We start from the raw sequence: 14,446 nt of genomic DNA, 5'->3' as shown, positions 1-14,446 counted from the left end.
AAATGGGGGCGGGGTTGTCCATCAGGGGGCAGCATCGGACTCAGCTGCTGGGAATGAGAAACCTAGGACTGGAGAGTTGAAGGCTGAGGGACCAACTTCTGGATTCTGAAGAAGGAGGGCCTGTGGGCCTGGATTCTCGGGTGCAGAGAGATCCACCGCCCCACAGATTTGATCCAGGTAGAGTGCCAGAGGACTCTGGGTTCTTAGCTACTTCCCTTTCTCAACCCAACCCCAGCGCCCACCTGGAGAAGGAAACCCACACCCCAGAGAGAAGTGGAACAAAGCTAACAAGACACCAGACACAAAATGGTCACCCAAAATTCTGGAGGCCCCAGCTCTGCCCAGCTGTGACAGTCACTCAGTCCCTCAGCCAAGACTCTGTGACCTCACCCTTTTGAAGGCTCTGGGTTGGAGCAGAGATGGTTTCAATCCACAGCCTACACTCAAGGGACTCAGGGAGGATGGAGGATGGATGGATGCAAACACAGGCTGTCACAGCCCCCATCAAGGACTCCACCTGTAGTAGTCAGGGAGGGCTTCACAGAGGAGGTGATCCATGATTGGCCTTAAAGGATGAACACAAGTTTGTTTGTTTTTAATACATTTTTATTGATTTCAGAGAGGAAGGGAGAGAGATAGAAATATCAATGATGAGCCAAAACCGGTTTGGCTCAGTGGATAGAGCATCGGCCTGCGGACTGAAAGGTCCCAGGTTTGATTCCGGTCAAGGGCATGTACCTTGGTTGTGAGCACATCCCCAGTAGGAGGTGTGCAGGAGGCAGCTGATCGATGTTTCTCTCTCATCGATGTTGCTGACTCTCTATCCCTCTCCCTTCCTCTCTGTAAAAAATCAATAAAAATATAGTTAAAAAAAAAAAAAGAAATATCAATGATGAGAGAGAATCATTGATCAGCTGCCTCCTGCACGCCCCCTTCTGGGGATCGAGCCCACAACCAGGCATGTGCCCTTACTGGAATCAAACCTGGGACCCTTCAGACCTCAGGCCAACGCTCTATTCTCTGAGCCAAACCAGCTAGGGCAGTACAAGTTTGCTAAGCAGATGAAACATGCAAGGTTGTCAGAGCCAGTGGACAGTGATCAAGGCCTCTGCCAGACAGAAGGTCTGGTGCAAAGTGGGGAGTGGCCTGAGGGACATGGCATGGTCAACAGGAGCAATCCTGAAGGACCTGACATGCAATTTGGACTATAACCGGAGGGCAGTGGAGGACGGGATCAGCTTGTGGCACTGAAAAGGGCAAGAATGGAGCCCTGGAGGCAAAGGAGGATGGAGCCAGGGAAGACAAGACCTGAGAAGGGGCAGAGGGTAAGGAGGGTAGGGCGTGGGAGTAGGGGTGGAGCAGATACCAGAGCCAGCCGTAACTTGGGTTGGATGAACAGGACTTAAGTGTAGAACAGAGGTGACAGGAGAATAAGGGGACTACAATGAAACTCAGGTCTGGCCAGAGCAGTAGGTGGACAGTTAGGCTGTCTCTACTGGGAGGAGGCTCAAGTGTGTGTGAGGGGGTTGGAGGGACTGGAGGGCTATTTTGCACACAGAAAGATCAAAAAGGCCTTAATGAGCCAAGCCAGTAGCTCAGTGATTGAGCATCGACCCATGAACCAGGAGGTCATGGTTCAATTCCCAGTCAGGGCACAGGCCCAGGTTTTGGGCTCCATGCCCAGTGAGGGTGGGAGCATGCAGGAAGCAGCCAATCAATGATTCTCTCTCATCATTGATGTTTCTATCTCTTCCTCTCCCTTCCTCTCTGAAATCAATAAAAATAAATAATTAAAATGTTTTTTTAAAAGAGAAGATAAGGAATAAAAGTGGGGAATGTCTTTTTTAAAAAGTCTTAATGAGACTATCCAGGGGGACATGCAGGAGGCAGAAGGAGAGTAGGCTAGCTGCTCACTTCTGACTGAAGCTGAGGGACTGGAACCTTTCTAGTGGGATGAGCAGAGGCTGGAACAGACAGACAGAGCCCTGAGGACCATGGCCCTCAGTAAAGGGCAGCCTGGGGGGCTCTAAGTAGCTGGAGAGGGAAGAAACTGACCAGGAAAGAAGAGGATATAGAGCAAGGGGAATGTTAGGGGTGGGAGTGATCTATGTCAGATGAGAACCCAAACGTTACCCTCAGGCCTCAGCAATGAGTGGTGGGTCCTTGATGACCTTGTACAGAGCTGCTGCAGGGCCATGGGAGGTGGGCAGCCAGATGTGGAGGGGTGAGGATGGAGTAGAAGGTAAGATATTGAGCTGGTGGGTACAAGTCTTTAGCTATAAAAGGGATGAAAGCTAATTCATGGTGTGTGTGTGTGTGTGTGTGTGTGTGTTTAGAGGTGATGGAATATGTTTTTATGCTGCCAGGGAAGGGAGGGAGGGAGGAAAGATGCAGAAACACAAGAAAGCAGTTTCCTGAAGAGATGGGGAGAGGAGGACCCTCACATCACAGAGACCCTCATTCATCCAAGTGATTTCTGATTCAGGTCCTGTGATGGGGGAGGGAGCCATAGCCCAGAACTCTCCCTGCAGGTCCAGACCCATTGGCCTGAGCCACAGATCCTCTTGTCCAGCTCATTGGACCCCTTGCTCATCTCTGCCCAGTCATCACCACCAACCTGCTCTTCTTCCCTGTCCCTGTCTCAGGGACGGCTCCATCCTCCCCCAGCCCACCAGGCCAGAGGACTGTTCTTGTCCTGGACAACCTTCCACCCCATAGCCCATCAAGCCTCATCTATTCTTTCTGCCTCCTGCCTTTTCCCTTCAGCCTCTGGCCTAATCCAGGCTCCCTCCTCTCCCACCTGAGTCCCTCCACAACCCACCTTCTGGGCTACTGGCTTCCAGTCTTATTCCTCCAGTTCTGGCTCTAGCTCTGACTCAGTCCTCCCATGCTCTAAACCAGCCGTGGGCAAACTACGGCCCGCGGGCCGGATCCAGCCCGTTTGAAATGAATAAAACTAAAAAAAAAAAAAGACCGTACCCTTTTATGTAATGGTGTTTACTTTGAATTTATATTCGTTCACACAAACACTCCATCCATGCTTTTGTTCCGGCCCTCCGGTCCAGTTTAAGAACCCATTGTGGCCCTCGAGTCAAAAAGTTTGCCCACCCCTGGAACCCTCCATGGCATCCTAATACCTGCTCCTGGCCCCCCAAACAAAGTCCAAGCTCCTCAGCATGGCCTCTGTCCACCTCTTCATCCTCTTCAGTCTGACTGGCCTTCTGCCTGGGCACCTAAAGACAGTAATGCTATATATATTGTATATTATTGATTTCAGAGAGGAAGGGAGAGGGAGAGAGAAACATCACTGATGAGAGAGAATCATTGATCAACTGCCTCCTGCACACCATCTACTGGGGTTTGAGCCTGCAACCCGAGCATGTACCCTGACCCAGAATCCAACCATGACCTCCTGGTTCATAGGTCCACGCTGAACCAATGAGCTACCGGCTGGGCCAGGCAGTAATACTCTTGCATGCCTCCCTGTCTTTGCTCATGCTGAGATGCCCTCCCCTCAGGCTGTCCTGCACCCTTGCTTGGCAACTCCTGCTCCTCCAAGATCCAGCTGCAATGGCCCCTCTGGAAACCCTTTCCTGACTCACCAAACCCCAAAAGACCCTTACCTCTGCACATACCTGCACATCACTGTGTGCGTCTGTTCTGCCATCTGACCCGGGCCTGACTCATCTTGGTCACCACCACTGCCCAGCATGAAGACTGGCACCCTGGAAGCCTCCGGAAATATTTAAGTAATGGGTGGGTGAAAGTGTGAATGGGTGGTGTGGGGGTTATATGAGGAAATCAGTGAGAGAATCAATGAAGGTAGGAAGGACTGAACGGACCCGTGGGCAGGGCAGAGAGGTGCAGACAAGAAGAATCAGATTTAGGGTGGGAGAAATGGAATGGACGGAAGAATATCTGAGATTCAGTTTCTCTAACAAAGCAAAATGGGCGGGGGCCCACCTAAACTCCACTTCAAGCCTCACCACGCCCACTGCTTCCCCCGGAGCTAAGTCCAGAATCCCAACACGGGGCGTGCTGGCAGGGCGTACCCGGCTGGCCCGACCCACAGAGCCTGCCCTCTCCACCGGCTCCAGTTCCCGCGGACTCCCACCCTCCCCCTCCCCCCGGTGCCCCGGCGATTGGCAGACTGGCAGGACGCGCGGGGCCCCGCCCACTAAGGAACGCGCTCTGAGTGGCCCAGGCTAGTAGGAGACGAGTGTCTATCGGCTGGATAATAGTGAATGATGTCACGAGTAGCTTATCACAGCTGGGCTCCGTGTCAGACCCGCCTCTGGCAAAACAACCCGGGAGGTAGTTGAGAGCAGTGTTTGACTGCAGAAGAGAGAAGTCAGTGGGGTTTCTGGCTGCATGAACCTCGACTGTTCACTGGCATGACCCTGGGTCCTAAGGAAGGATGGAGACTTGAGAGAGGAGGCTGGGGGCCAGAGGGAGGAGGGGATTGCGGAGGAGTAACTAGGGGCCTGGACTCCTGGGTCTGGGAGGAGGAGAAGGCTGAGAGCCTGAATGCCTGGATTTTGAGGGAGGAGGGAACTGGGAACCTGAAAGGTTGGGGTCTAGGGATGGCGACTCTTTGGTCCCAAGAGTCACTGGCCTACCCACGGATGACAGATTTGAAGTTCAGTATTTTATGTGGCTCCTTATGGGATTGGAGCCAGGCTTGTCCCCAGGCAAGTGTTCTGGGTTGTGAGGTGGGGCTTGACTAGAGATGATGTAGAGGCTTAGGAGAAGCTCTGACCTCAATATGCCCTTTCCTCGTCCCTAAAAGGGAAGTCAGGGGCAGGGTGCTGTCTGCGAAAGGAACCCAGAGTGGGAGGAGACGTGAAACTCACGTGGAGAGGAAAAGAAAAGCATAGATAGGAATGGAGAGATTAAGATTTTGAAATTAATGATAGAGTTCTTGAATGGAGTTTACTGTGGCCCAGGTTCTGTGCTAAGCATTTTACACAATTATCTCATATCTTCCTCATAACAGATCTAAGAGATTGGATTATTATTATAATCCCCATTTTACAAGTGAGGAAATTGACACCCAGGGAGAGAGAATCAAGATGTAAAGAGACAGGAGAGACACAAAACACAGATGGTGATAAACAGATAAACACAGACCCAGAGAGGGAAGAAAAGATAAACAAGGGGGGGAGGAGAGGAGCTGAGAGCCAGGACACTGCCGGGGCCTTGAGAGGACAAGACTCCTGGGTCCTGGAGGAGGAAAGACCAAGACGGGGACTCCCGGTATTTCCTACCCTGACTCCCACACACCGTGCCGTCCAGCCCTTCTTGCTCTGGGCATTTGGCCTGGTTGGGGTCAAAAATAGTGATTACAGGGAGCAGCTGTGTCATTATCCTATTAGGAGATGATAAGAAAATGATTCATGGGGGTGCCCTGGGCCTGGGAGGAGTCTTTCCCCCACAGCCTCTTTGATCTGGACAGATCAGACCTCAGAGAGGACTCGGGAGGGGCAGGGCCCTCTCTGTCCCTCTCCATCGCTGAGTCTCCATCACTCAGAACTATTGCCAAGTCCCTCGTAGAGACAAATGAGGCACCCGGAGCAGCAACAACTTTGCTGGTGGGTCTTCACTCTCTGGGTCCCTCTACTTTCCCCCAGACCTTGACCCAGTGCCCACCAGAGTCCTGGCTCAGCCAGGGGCTCAGCCAGTGCTAATGGAGTGGATGGACAACATCCACATCGCTCTCTGCATCTCTTCTTCTGGCCCCAGCCCGCCATCTCTCGTGTCCCCAACATGTTTCACTCTTCAGCCGCCCCCTGGTCTCCCTCACCTCCTCCCACCTTCCCTTTCACCGGTGTTTCTCCCAAAGCCATTGGACCCCCCATCCCACTGGGGAGAAACTGAGGCTCACTTTGGAAGGTGCCGACCTCACAGGGCCCCAGATAAGACACAGTACTAGCACCTCAGAGTCAGAAATGCAAGAGCACACAGAACACGTGCCCTACGACACGTGCCTGAGGTAATCTTGCATTTACACCCACACAATCAGAGATTCACACACACAGCACATGCAATCACCTACCAACACAAACATAGGCACACAATCACAGAATCACTGCAGACAACACATCCAGAAATAGCCTATCCCACATGCAACACAGATACCCCCATCATGCAGTTACATGCCAGTCACTGATGGACATCCAGCCAGTTCCTACGTGGACTGTGAACTAAGACTTGGTTTCATTTACTGTTGTATCCCCAGCAACTCGAACAGATCATCATCATCATCATCATCATCACCATCATCACCGTGAACACAAAGTATTTCCTATGTGCCAGGCACAAGTCTAGGCACTTTACATGAATTAACTCAGCTAATCCTCTCAAAAACTCTACTTGTGACAACCCATTTTGCAGATGGAAATTGGAGGTCCAGGACAGGTTAGTTATTTGCTCAACATTTCACAACCAGTAAGAGGCCATCAGGATTTAAACTCAGGTTTTTAGTCCATTGTGCAAGGCTACCACTCAATAAATAATGGCAGCCTTAATCCAGTCAGAATTACAGAACCTTGACAGCTGAGACCACACCCAAACTCAGGCGCACAGTAGGTAGTAGAATCAGAGAAGCCAACAGAAACACACAAATAGGAAAAACCCCTTCACACCCCAGAACACAGGGACACACACAAAGTGACACATACAGAGACAATCCCCACAGACACAGCACCCACAGAGGCACACACCACACCAAAACCTAGACACAGGGACCCACCCAGAGCTCCCTGTTCCTGGGCTGGCCCTCGAGGAAGCAGCAGGCTTAGGATGGAAAGGGGGCTGGCCACCTCACTTGCCTGCTCAGCCTGACTGGTTCCACCAGGCCATGGATGGCACCACCCGCCTTATGAAACCCTTGTTGGGCAACTGGACCCAGACCTGGCCTGGACTCCTAGATTCTGGGGAGAAGGGGCTGGGTGTCCCATTCATGGATTCTAGGGCGGAGCGGAGGGGGATTGGGACCTGGACTCTTGGGGCCTGAGGAGGGAGGGCTGGGGGCCAGAATCCTGGGTTCTGGGAAAAGAGGGGGCCAGGTACTTGGATCTTCTGTCTTTGAAGGTAGGGCTCCATGTTTAGCAAATAAAAATACAGGATGCACAGTTAAATTTGTAAAAGGCAAAAGATTTATACGATCTGAAGAGAAACCAGAGTATATATAGGATGACCAGTTAAATTTGAATTCAGATTAACAACAAATTTTTGTTAGTATAAGTATATTGCAAATATTGTGTGGGACATGCTTATACAGTATTTGCTGCCCTGGCTGGTTTGGCTCAGTAGATAGAGTGTCGGCCTATGGACTGAAGCGTCCCGGGTTCGATTCTGATCAAGGGCACATGCCTAGGTTGTGTGCTCGATCCCCAGTAGGGGGGGTGCAAGAGGCAGCTGATCAATGATTCTCTCTTATCATTGATGTTTCTATCTCTCCCTCTCCCTTCCTCTCTGAAATCAATAAAAATATATTTTAAAAAATAAAAATAAAAACAATATTTGCTGCTTCTCCGAAATGCAAATTTAACTGGGCATCCTGCACTTTATCAGGCAACCCTATCTGAGGGGGAGGAGACCAGATGCTAGAGACGCTGCCTGGTCACTCCAGCCCCCAGGCCTCTCCTCTTCCTGCCCCTCCCCTCACCCTCCCCCTCCCCCCTAAGCAGGCCACCTCACAACTTCCCCAGTCCCTATTTCCTCATCCACATGAGTTGCTGTATCTAATTGCTGCCCCCAGGCGGTGTAAGAGTGGGGAGAGGAAGCTGGAGGACAGCTCCGGTTGTCATACTGGAAGCCCCAGGGTCCTCAGAGATGACTGACCCTGAGTCACCTGCACCCCATGGTCTGACGGCTGGGGGAGGGGGAGGCTGGTGGCTGCCTCCACGGAGCAGGCCTGGAGAGGGGGCGATGCTGAGGTAGGAGGCCAAGACCGCAGAAGGGCAAGAGACATGGAGTTTGGTGGAGAGAGACTCAGAGGTGGGGGCACAGAGAACCAGAGAAATCTGGAAACATAGGCAGAGATTCGAAAAGAAAGAGAAGAGACTCAGAGCTGGAGACAAAGATGCAGGGATGGGGGGACAGGGACACTGAAACAGGAGAGAGAGCTCCACAGACATTCAGATTCCCGGCTGAGTGATGGGCACACGCAGGCAAGATGCTGAGCGCTGCCCACAAGTCTGGGGCAAGGACAGCAGCCGCCCGTGTGGGGCCGGGGACCAAGGCTTGGGACCTGCTGTGTTGAACCAGGGGGTTGGGGGAAAGCTGCGATCCCCGGGGAACAGGGTGCTCCACCTGCCATCACCCCATGCCCAGTGGGGTGATGACACCACCTTCTCTGCAGGTGACACCCCAATTTTCCAGTGCCTCCTACATTTTTGGGGTGACACCCGTCCTGGGAACCCCACCCGGCTCTAATGCTGCTTCCCTCACTGAGTCACCTCCAATCCCGCCAGGCTTGTTGGAGGGGAGACCTTGGTGACTCAGGCATCCGGGCCCCTAGCTTTACCCCCAGGAACCCGCAGGTCTGAGTCCCAGGACCCTGCCCCACTGAGGGAGGCAGCGGCCTAACCCAAGAACCTGGACCCCAGCCCCTCCTCCCCCAGACCCAGGAGTCCAGGCCCCGGTCCTCTGCTCTGTCAGGACCAGGAGGCCTGGGCCACAGCCGCCTCCTTCAGGAACCAGGCTTCTCAGTTCCCAGCCTCCCCCTTCCCAATTTGGAGGTGGGTGAGGTGTGTTTATTTACTTTGGTTCCAACATGAATCGCAGCCAAAACACACTGCGCCCCCCACGTGCCCCAGGGCCCTGAATGGGGGGACAATGCCCCCTCTCCCAGGGAAATGGGGACCTCACTAAGGATGATGGGAGGAGCCTCAAAGGGAGCCCTCGCTGCACTCCCTCTGCACTGCAGGCCTTTCTTCTCTCCCCTCTCCCTTCCCACCGAGTCCAGTGGTTCCCACTGCCTCCCCCTACCTGCCCCTCCACCTTCCCATCTCTCTTCTCTGAATGTGTCTCCCCTCCTTTCATTTCTCCCCAGATCTTTGTGCCTCTCTGTCTAGGCATCTATTTCTCCATCCCTCTCTGTCTTCTCATCTCCTTCCATATATCTAAAACGCTCTCTCTGACCTGGACCTCCCTTCTGTCTCTGTGTCCCCCTTCCTTCGCCATCTCTCTGTCTCTCCCTCTCTTTTGGTCTCTGTCCTTTGACCCAGCTGTGCCCCTTGCACCTTGGCTCTGCCTTCCCTTCCCAGCACTCGGCCCACTCCCCTTTCTGTCCCCACTCCAGCTCCTCATCCCTGGACCCTCCCCCACAATTTCCAGGTCTTCTGAAGTCCTGGAGGAGGGCAAGTGAGGGGAGGGGGAGGGGTGGAGAGGGAGGAGGGGCAGTTCCGGTGGTGGGGGGAGAGGTTCAGCCTGACCGGCTGGGCTCCCTGGGCACCTCTGTCAGAGCCCCGCCCAGGCCTGTGGCCCGCCCAATATAAGCAGCTCCGGGCCTGAGCCTGAGAACTCAGTGCCCGTGTCACCCACACCTGTCTCCTTCATCGCCATCGCATCGCCGCCCTCCTGCAGGTAGGCACCCCACCTCCCCTCCCCCGAGCCCTCTGCTCTGAGGTCAGGCCTCTGCTCTGCTCTTCCCTCACACCGCTCCACTCACATCTCTCTGTCTTCTTGCAGATCTCTCTCTCTCTCTCTCTCTCTCTCTCTTTCTCTCTCTCTCTCTCTCTCCATCCTTTCTCAATGCTGCCTGTGCCCCTCCTCAACCTGAGTACCACTGGGTTGAGTCTGGAAATCCTACGGCCTAGCACCCCCTCTACTAACCCCCTTGGCATCGGATGTGGGGCATTTCTCTTCGCCGTTCTCAGCCTCAGTGTTCCACCTGCGAAAGGGGCTTGCGGAGAAGTCAGTGCGTGGCTGGTGGCATCTCTGTGGGCACCTGGCGCTGAGCTCTTCCTCCCGTATCTCCGACTCAGCCTGTCTGTCTCTTGGTCTCTCTCTCCAGCTCTACCTCTGGAAGGAGGAGGGTCCTCTGGGGTCTGTCGGGCAGCTCTACAGAGATGGGCGAGTTTCTCGCCCCCACCCCATACACCCCTACCCCCAGTCTCTTCTAGCCAGCAGGCTGACGTGGCCTATTTCTCCCCAGCACCCTTCCCCTGAGAACCCAGTGCCCCGCCCTTGCCCTCCCCTCCCTCAGCATCCAGTGTCCCTAGGACAGACTCCGCTGCTGTCACCGCTGCCACCTCCGCCGTCCCCAAGGCCTCCTCCTCAGGGCCAGCAAGATGCAGTTTGAGATGCACGACAACGTGAAAGGCAAAGGTGGGATCACTGGATGGACCAGCAACCCCTCCAGTCCCTGGAACCTGGCTGCTTCCCTCCCCTGGGCGCCCTGGCTTCGAAGACAGACGGTGCCTGCCTGCTTGTACCCCAAAGGCCCCTGAAATGCAGGAACCCAGCACCCCAGGCCCAGACGTGGAGAAGGCGGCAGCACGTCTCAGCCCCGCCCACATGTGGCAGCACCCTTCCCAGACGTGCAGGAGCCCCACCCCCAGCTCAACCAGATGTGCAGGAGGCAGCGGCCTGGGGACAGGCCGGGGTGTCATGCCCAGATGTGGCAGAGGGAAGGGAGCTCAGTGGTGTCCCCTCAGTGGGCGGCCTGCTGGCCGCGCCCAGACTGCCCGGCAGAGGGAGGGGCGGCGGGTGCGGGGACCCAGGAGGCGCTGCGAGGCTGCCCGCTGACCCCCGTCCCCACCTCCACAGCCATGTCCTACCCAGTGACCAGTCAGCCCCAGTGTGCCACCAGCTGCTACCAGACCCAGATCAGCGACTGGCACACCGGGCTCACGGACTGCTGCAACGACATGCCCCTCTGTGAGTGCCCGCCGCTCCCCCCGCCCCCCCCCCCCCCCCCCCCCCGTCCCCTCCAACACGCCCCTCCTGCGCCCACTGCCTCCACTCCCCTCTCCCCTCCTTGGACCCTGAATTCCCACTCTACCCCTCACGCCTTCCTCGGACCCCAAAACTTCCTGGGGTCCTGACTTCACACCTTCCACCTCCCCCACCACCTCATACCCTATTTCTCAACCACTAATCCTCCCCCCCAACTGCCCCGGGACCTTCACCTCCCCGGCACTCAGTTCCCTCTGTGACCTTCAACTTGGCTCCAGGGACCCGGCAGGAGGTGGGGGGCAGGAGGGGGCCTCCCTGACCGCCCGCTCCCGCCGCAGGTCTGTGTGGCACTTTCGCCCCCCTGTGCCTCGCCTGCCGCATCTCGGACGACTTCGGCGAGTGCTGCTGCGCGCCCTACCTGCCCGGAGGCCTGCACTCCCTGCGCACCGGCATGCGGGAGCGCTATCGCATCCAGGTGCCAGGGGCGGCGCCAGGGGGCCAGGGGTGGGGACTGGTCTCCTGGACCCGGCAGGGCTCCTAACCGCTCTCTCCCACCCTCTAGGGCTCCATCGGGCATGACTGGGCGGCCCTCACCTTTTGTTTGCCCTGCAGCCTCTGCCAGATGGCGAGGGAGCTGAAGATCCGAGAGTAAAGGGTCCCCCGCCCTCCTCCCCCTGGAATGCTGCCTCCTCTGCCCCTCCTGGGAGGGCCTGCCCCTCCGCCCATCCTGACACCAGAAATACACCCACAATAAAAACCTGAAAACCAGCTCCGCCTACATCTTCTGTCCCAGGGAAGGAATCTGGGTGGAGAAGGAGGTTTGGTGAGGAAGGTGGAGACACGGGGAAGATGCCTAGGTGTGGAAGGAGTTCGGGGTCAGATCTTTCACACACATACCTGCCGTGGATGACACCGGCCAGTCTCTTCCCTCTCTAGGCCAGGGTGTCCCCAATAACAAACCAAAACCACTCACCCTGCCTGTCGGAAGCTCTGCCCAGATTGTGAACATAAGCAGACCCAGCGGCCATCTTGGTAGGATCCGGGCACTCAAGTTCAGAGAGAAGTTTTAGGACAGCCCCTGCTCCTTGACTACCTACAGATTCTTAGCCTACACACAACTCTAACTGTCAGGGGACCTTTGTTTCCTAACAGAGAACTGCCAGGTTTAGGGCTTTCTGGAGCAGGAAGGCATCCGATTGGATCCACTCAATCACAAAAGCAAATACAGATTAGAAAACATTCTGGTCTCAAAATTGGACAGACCCGGGATTCAATCTTGACTCTTGCCACGTACTGTGTCGTCAGTGAACTAATACACCTTTCCGAGCCCGTGTCCTCGGGGGGCAATCCCTATAGGTCCTGTGGCTACTGGAGGCAAGAGATGGAACAGATGGGAAGGCCAAGCGTGAAAATAAACTATTGTTGCTAGTTGTTAATATTATTTTATGTAGAGTACAAGATAACTATTCAAATGTTAATGTTATTTGTTGTAATTGTTCTCGATCTGTGGATCCAACCAGAGTGACAACTTCACTTGGAATATCCAATAGGCATCTCAGATTTAACACGTCCAACACTTCACTCGGCTTCCCTCCCAAACCCGCTCTCCCACAGTTAGAGAACTAGCAGGCCCCAACCTTCCAGGCGCTCAGTCACTTTCTCGCCCAGCATCCAACCTGTAAACCAATTCTGCCTGTTCTTTAAAAATAGACCCAGAATCTCATTTCTCCTCACTCGCGCCCCCACACTGTTCCAGCCACCCTCCTCTGCAGCCTGAATGCAGGCTCCCTACCCACCCCCCTGAGTCTCTTCCCCACAGAGGAGCCCTGTGAACATCGGAGTCAGATCACATCCCTCCTGTGCTCAGAACCCTCTCATGTCTCCTCCCACACAGAGTAAAAGCCCAGTGCTCACCTGGGCCAAGGACCTGCACCATCTGCCTCTTGCTCCCTCTGTAACTTTGTCTTCTCCTTATTCTCGCCACTCCAACCACACAATCTCTTTGTTGTTTCTCTAAAAGGCCAGGCACACTTCCACCTCGGGGCCTTTGCACTGGCTGTTCCCTCAACTTGGAATTCTTTCCCCCTCAGGTGTCCCTTCACTTCTGCTCTCTTATGAGCGAGGCCTTCCCTTCCCACCTTACATTAAGTAGCAAGCATGAGCCTCCCTTGCCCTTCCTTCGTTGCCGTTTTCCTGGTCATCTCCCAACATTCCCCATCATTTACTTGTTTATGATGGGGCTCCCCACTGGGTTGTCGGCTCCATGAGGGCAGGGACCGTTCATTTGTGTCCCCAGCACCTTGGACAGTGTGTGGAGTTAACAAAGGGAAGTGATTTCAGAGGTGATGGGGAGGGGCAGTGACAACTCAGGCTGATGTCAGAATCTGGGCTTGCCTGTTAATTAGCCCTGAGGTCTTAGGCAAGGGACTCTGGCTTCTGCACCCACAAGATGAGGGGACAAGCCTTTATCTCCCAGCAGAGGTGCTGGTAAGACTACAAGTCGTGCCAAGCACCAGGCACAGTGCCTGGGGTGCCCTTGGAAACATTTCCCCCTTTTCCTGAGCGTTACCAATCCTTAGGGCATTGGTGGCCACACACAGGCTAGAATCAGGCTCTCCCCTCCCTCACCCAGGTCTTCTCACACTCCAGACGCCTCTTGCATTCAGGAGTGCGGCCACTAGGGAGTGGGGGCGGCCGAGGGGCTGACATGGAGGGAGGAGGGCGTTTGTAGACACCTGCAGGCCAGTGACAAGACTTGGAAGAAGGGTGGCTCTGCATCCGGAGAAAAGGCGCAGTGCCACGCTCTCCTCAGGAAGGCGAAGTCCCAGGTGACAGTGAGGAGAGGCCTCTGCACTGGCCCTGAGACTCAGGCAGCAGCAGGTGGTGGCAGGCTCGGTTCCTGGTGAGGGCACAGACCCAGGCTGTGGGTTCGATCCCTATTCAGGAACGTACGGGAGGCAATCAATCAACGTTTCTGTCTCCCTTCCTCTCTCTGGAATTAATAACAATAAAATACAGACGAGCCTGGTGGTCAGGCATCTGAATTTGAGAGTCAGAAGGTCTGGGTTCAGATGACAGCTGTCACTCAACAGCTAAAAACCTGTTTCCTCATCTGCAAAAAGGGGATGCATGGTACCTACCTCATACAGCTGATGGAAAGATCAAATGAAACCACAGCAGTTAACAAGCCACGCAAACTGTCTAGCACCAGGACTCAGTAAATACAAGTTCAGTCACATCTTGGAGGTAAGGTGCTACCATCAGCTCATGAAGGCAGAGAAATCCCTGAAAATCACAACGGCCAGAAAGTCTGAAGACACTGACATTCACGGACCACACTGGAAACCCATCTGCTCCCAGGTCCAAAACATCAGCACGTCCTGGCTAAATGTCAGGGGAAGCAGCCTGCTTGGGGCCTGGAGGCTAAGCTGCACAGAAAGGTACATTAACACCCGCAGCAGCGAGGCGCCTGTGACAGCGAGGCGCCTGTGACGGAGGCCACCGCGGGGCTGGAGACCTGCGGCTCCCACCTCCCCTCGCC

The 14,446-nt window shown here is 54.9% G+C and overlaps 1 protein-coding gene across 6 annotated transcripts; it reads left to right on the top strand.

The window, feature by feature from the left end:
* The first annotated feature begins 77 nt into the window (after positions 1 to 77).
* CNFN (cornifelin) lies at positions 78 to 11,662 on the top strand. 6 transcript variants are annotated; one of them, XM_070398710.1, is made up of 5 exons: positions 78 to 1,325; positions 10,230 to 10,335; positions 10,777 to 10,887; positions 11,244 to 11,380; positions 11,468 to 11,662. In XM_070398710.1, the coding sequence occupies exons 1-5, from the start codon at positions 1,263 to 1,265 to the stop codon at positions 11,555 to 11,557; spliced, it is 507 nt and encodes a 168-aa protein (XP_070254811.1). In that variant the 5' UTR covers positions 78 to 1,262; the 3' UTR covers positions 11,558 to 11,662. The 6 variants fall into 6 exon arrangements, with proteins under 6 accessions (XP_070254811.1, XP_070254812.1, XP_070254818.1 ...); XM_070398711.1 differs by lacking the exon at positions 78 to 1,325 and adding an exon at positions 9,519 to 9,591 and having other exon boundaries at positions 10,163 to 10,335; XM_070398712.1 differs by lacking the exon at positions 78 to 1,325 and adding an exon at positions 9,524 to 9,591.
* The last annotated feature ends 2,784 nt before the right edge of the window (positions 11,663 to 14,446 follow it).

Source organism: Myotis yumanensis, unplaced genomic scaffold (genome assembly GCF_028538775.1).
Source record: "Myotis yumanensis isolate MYYU_CA2020_CCGP unplaced genomic scaffold, mMyoYum1.0.hap1 SCAF_18, whole genome shotgun sequence".
In the NCBI taxonomy this organism is placed as follows: domain Eukaryota; kingdom Metazoa; phylum Chordata; class Mammalia; order Chiroptera; family Vespertilionidae; genus Myotis; species Myotis yumanensis.
Note: the sequence above shows the minus strand (reverse complement) of the source record. Positions and strands in the feature narration are given on the sequence as shown.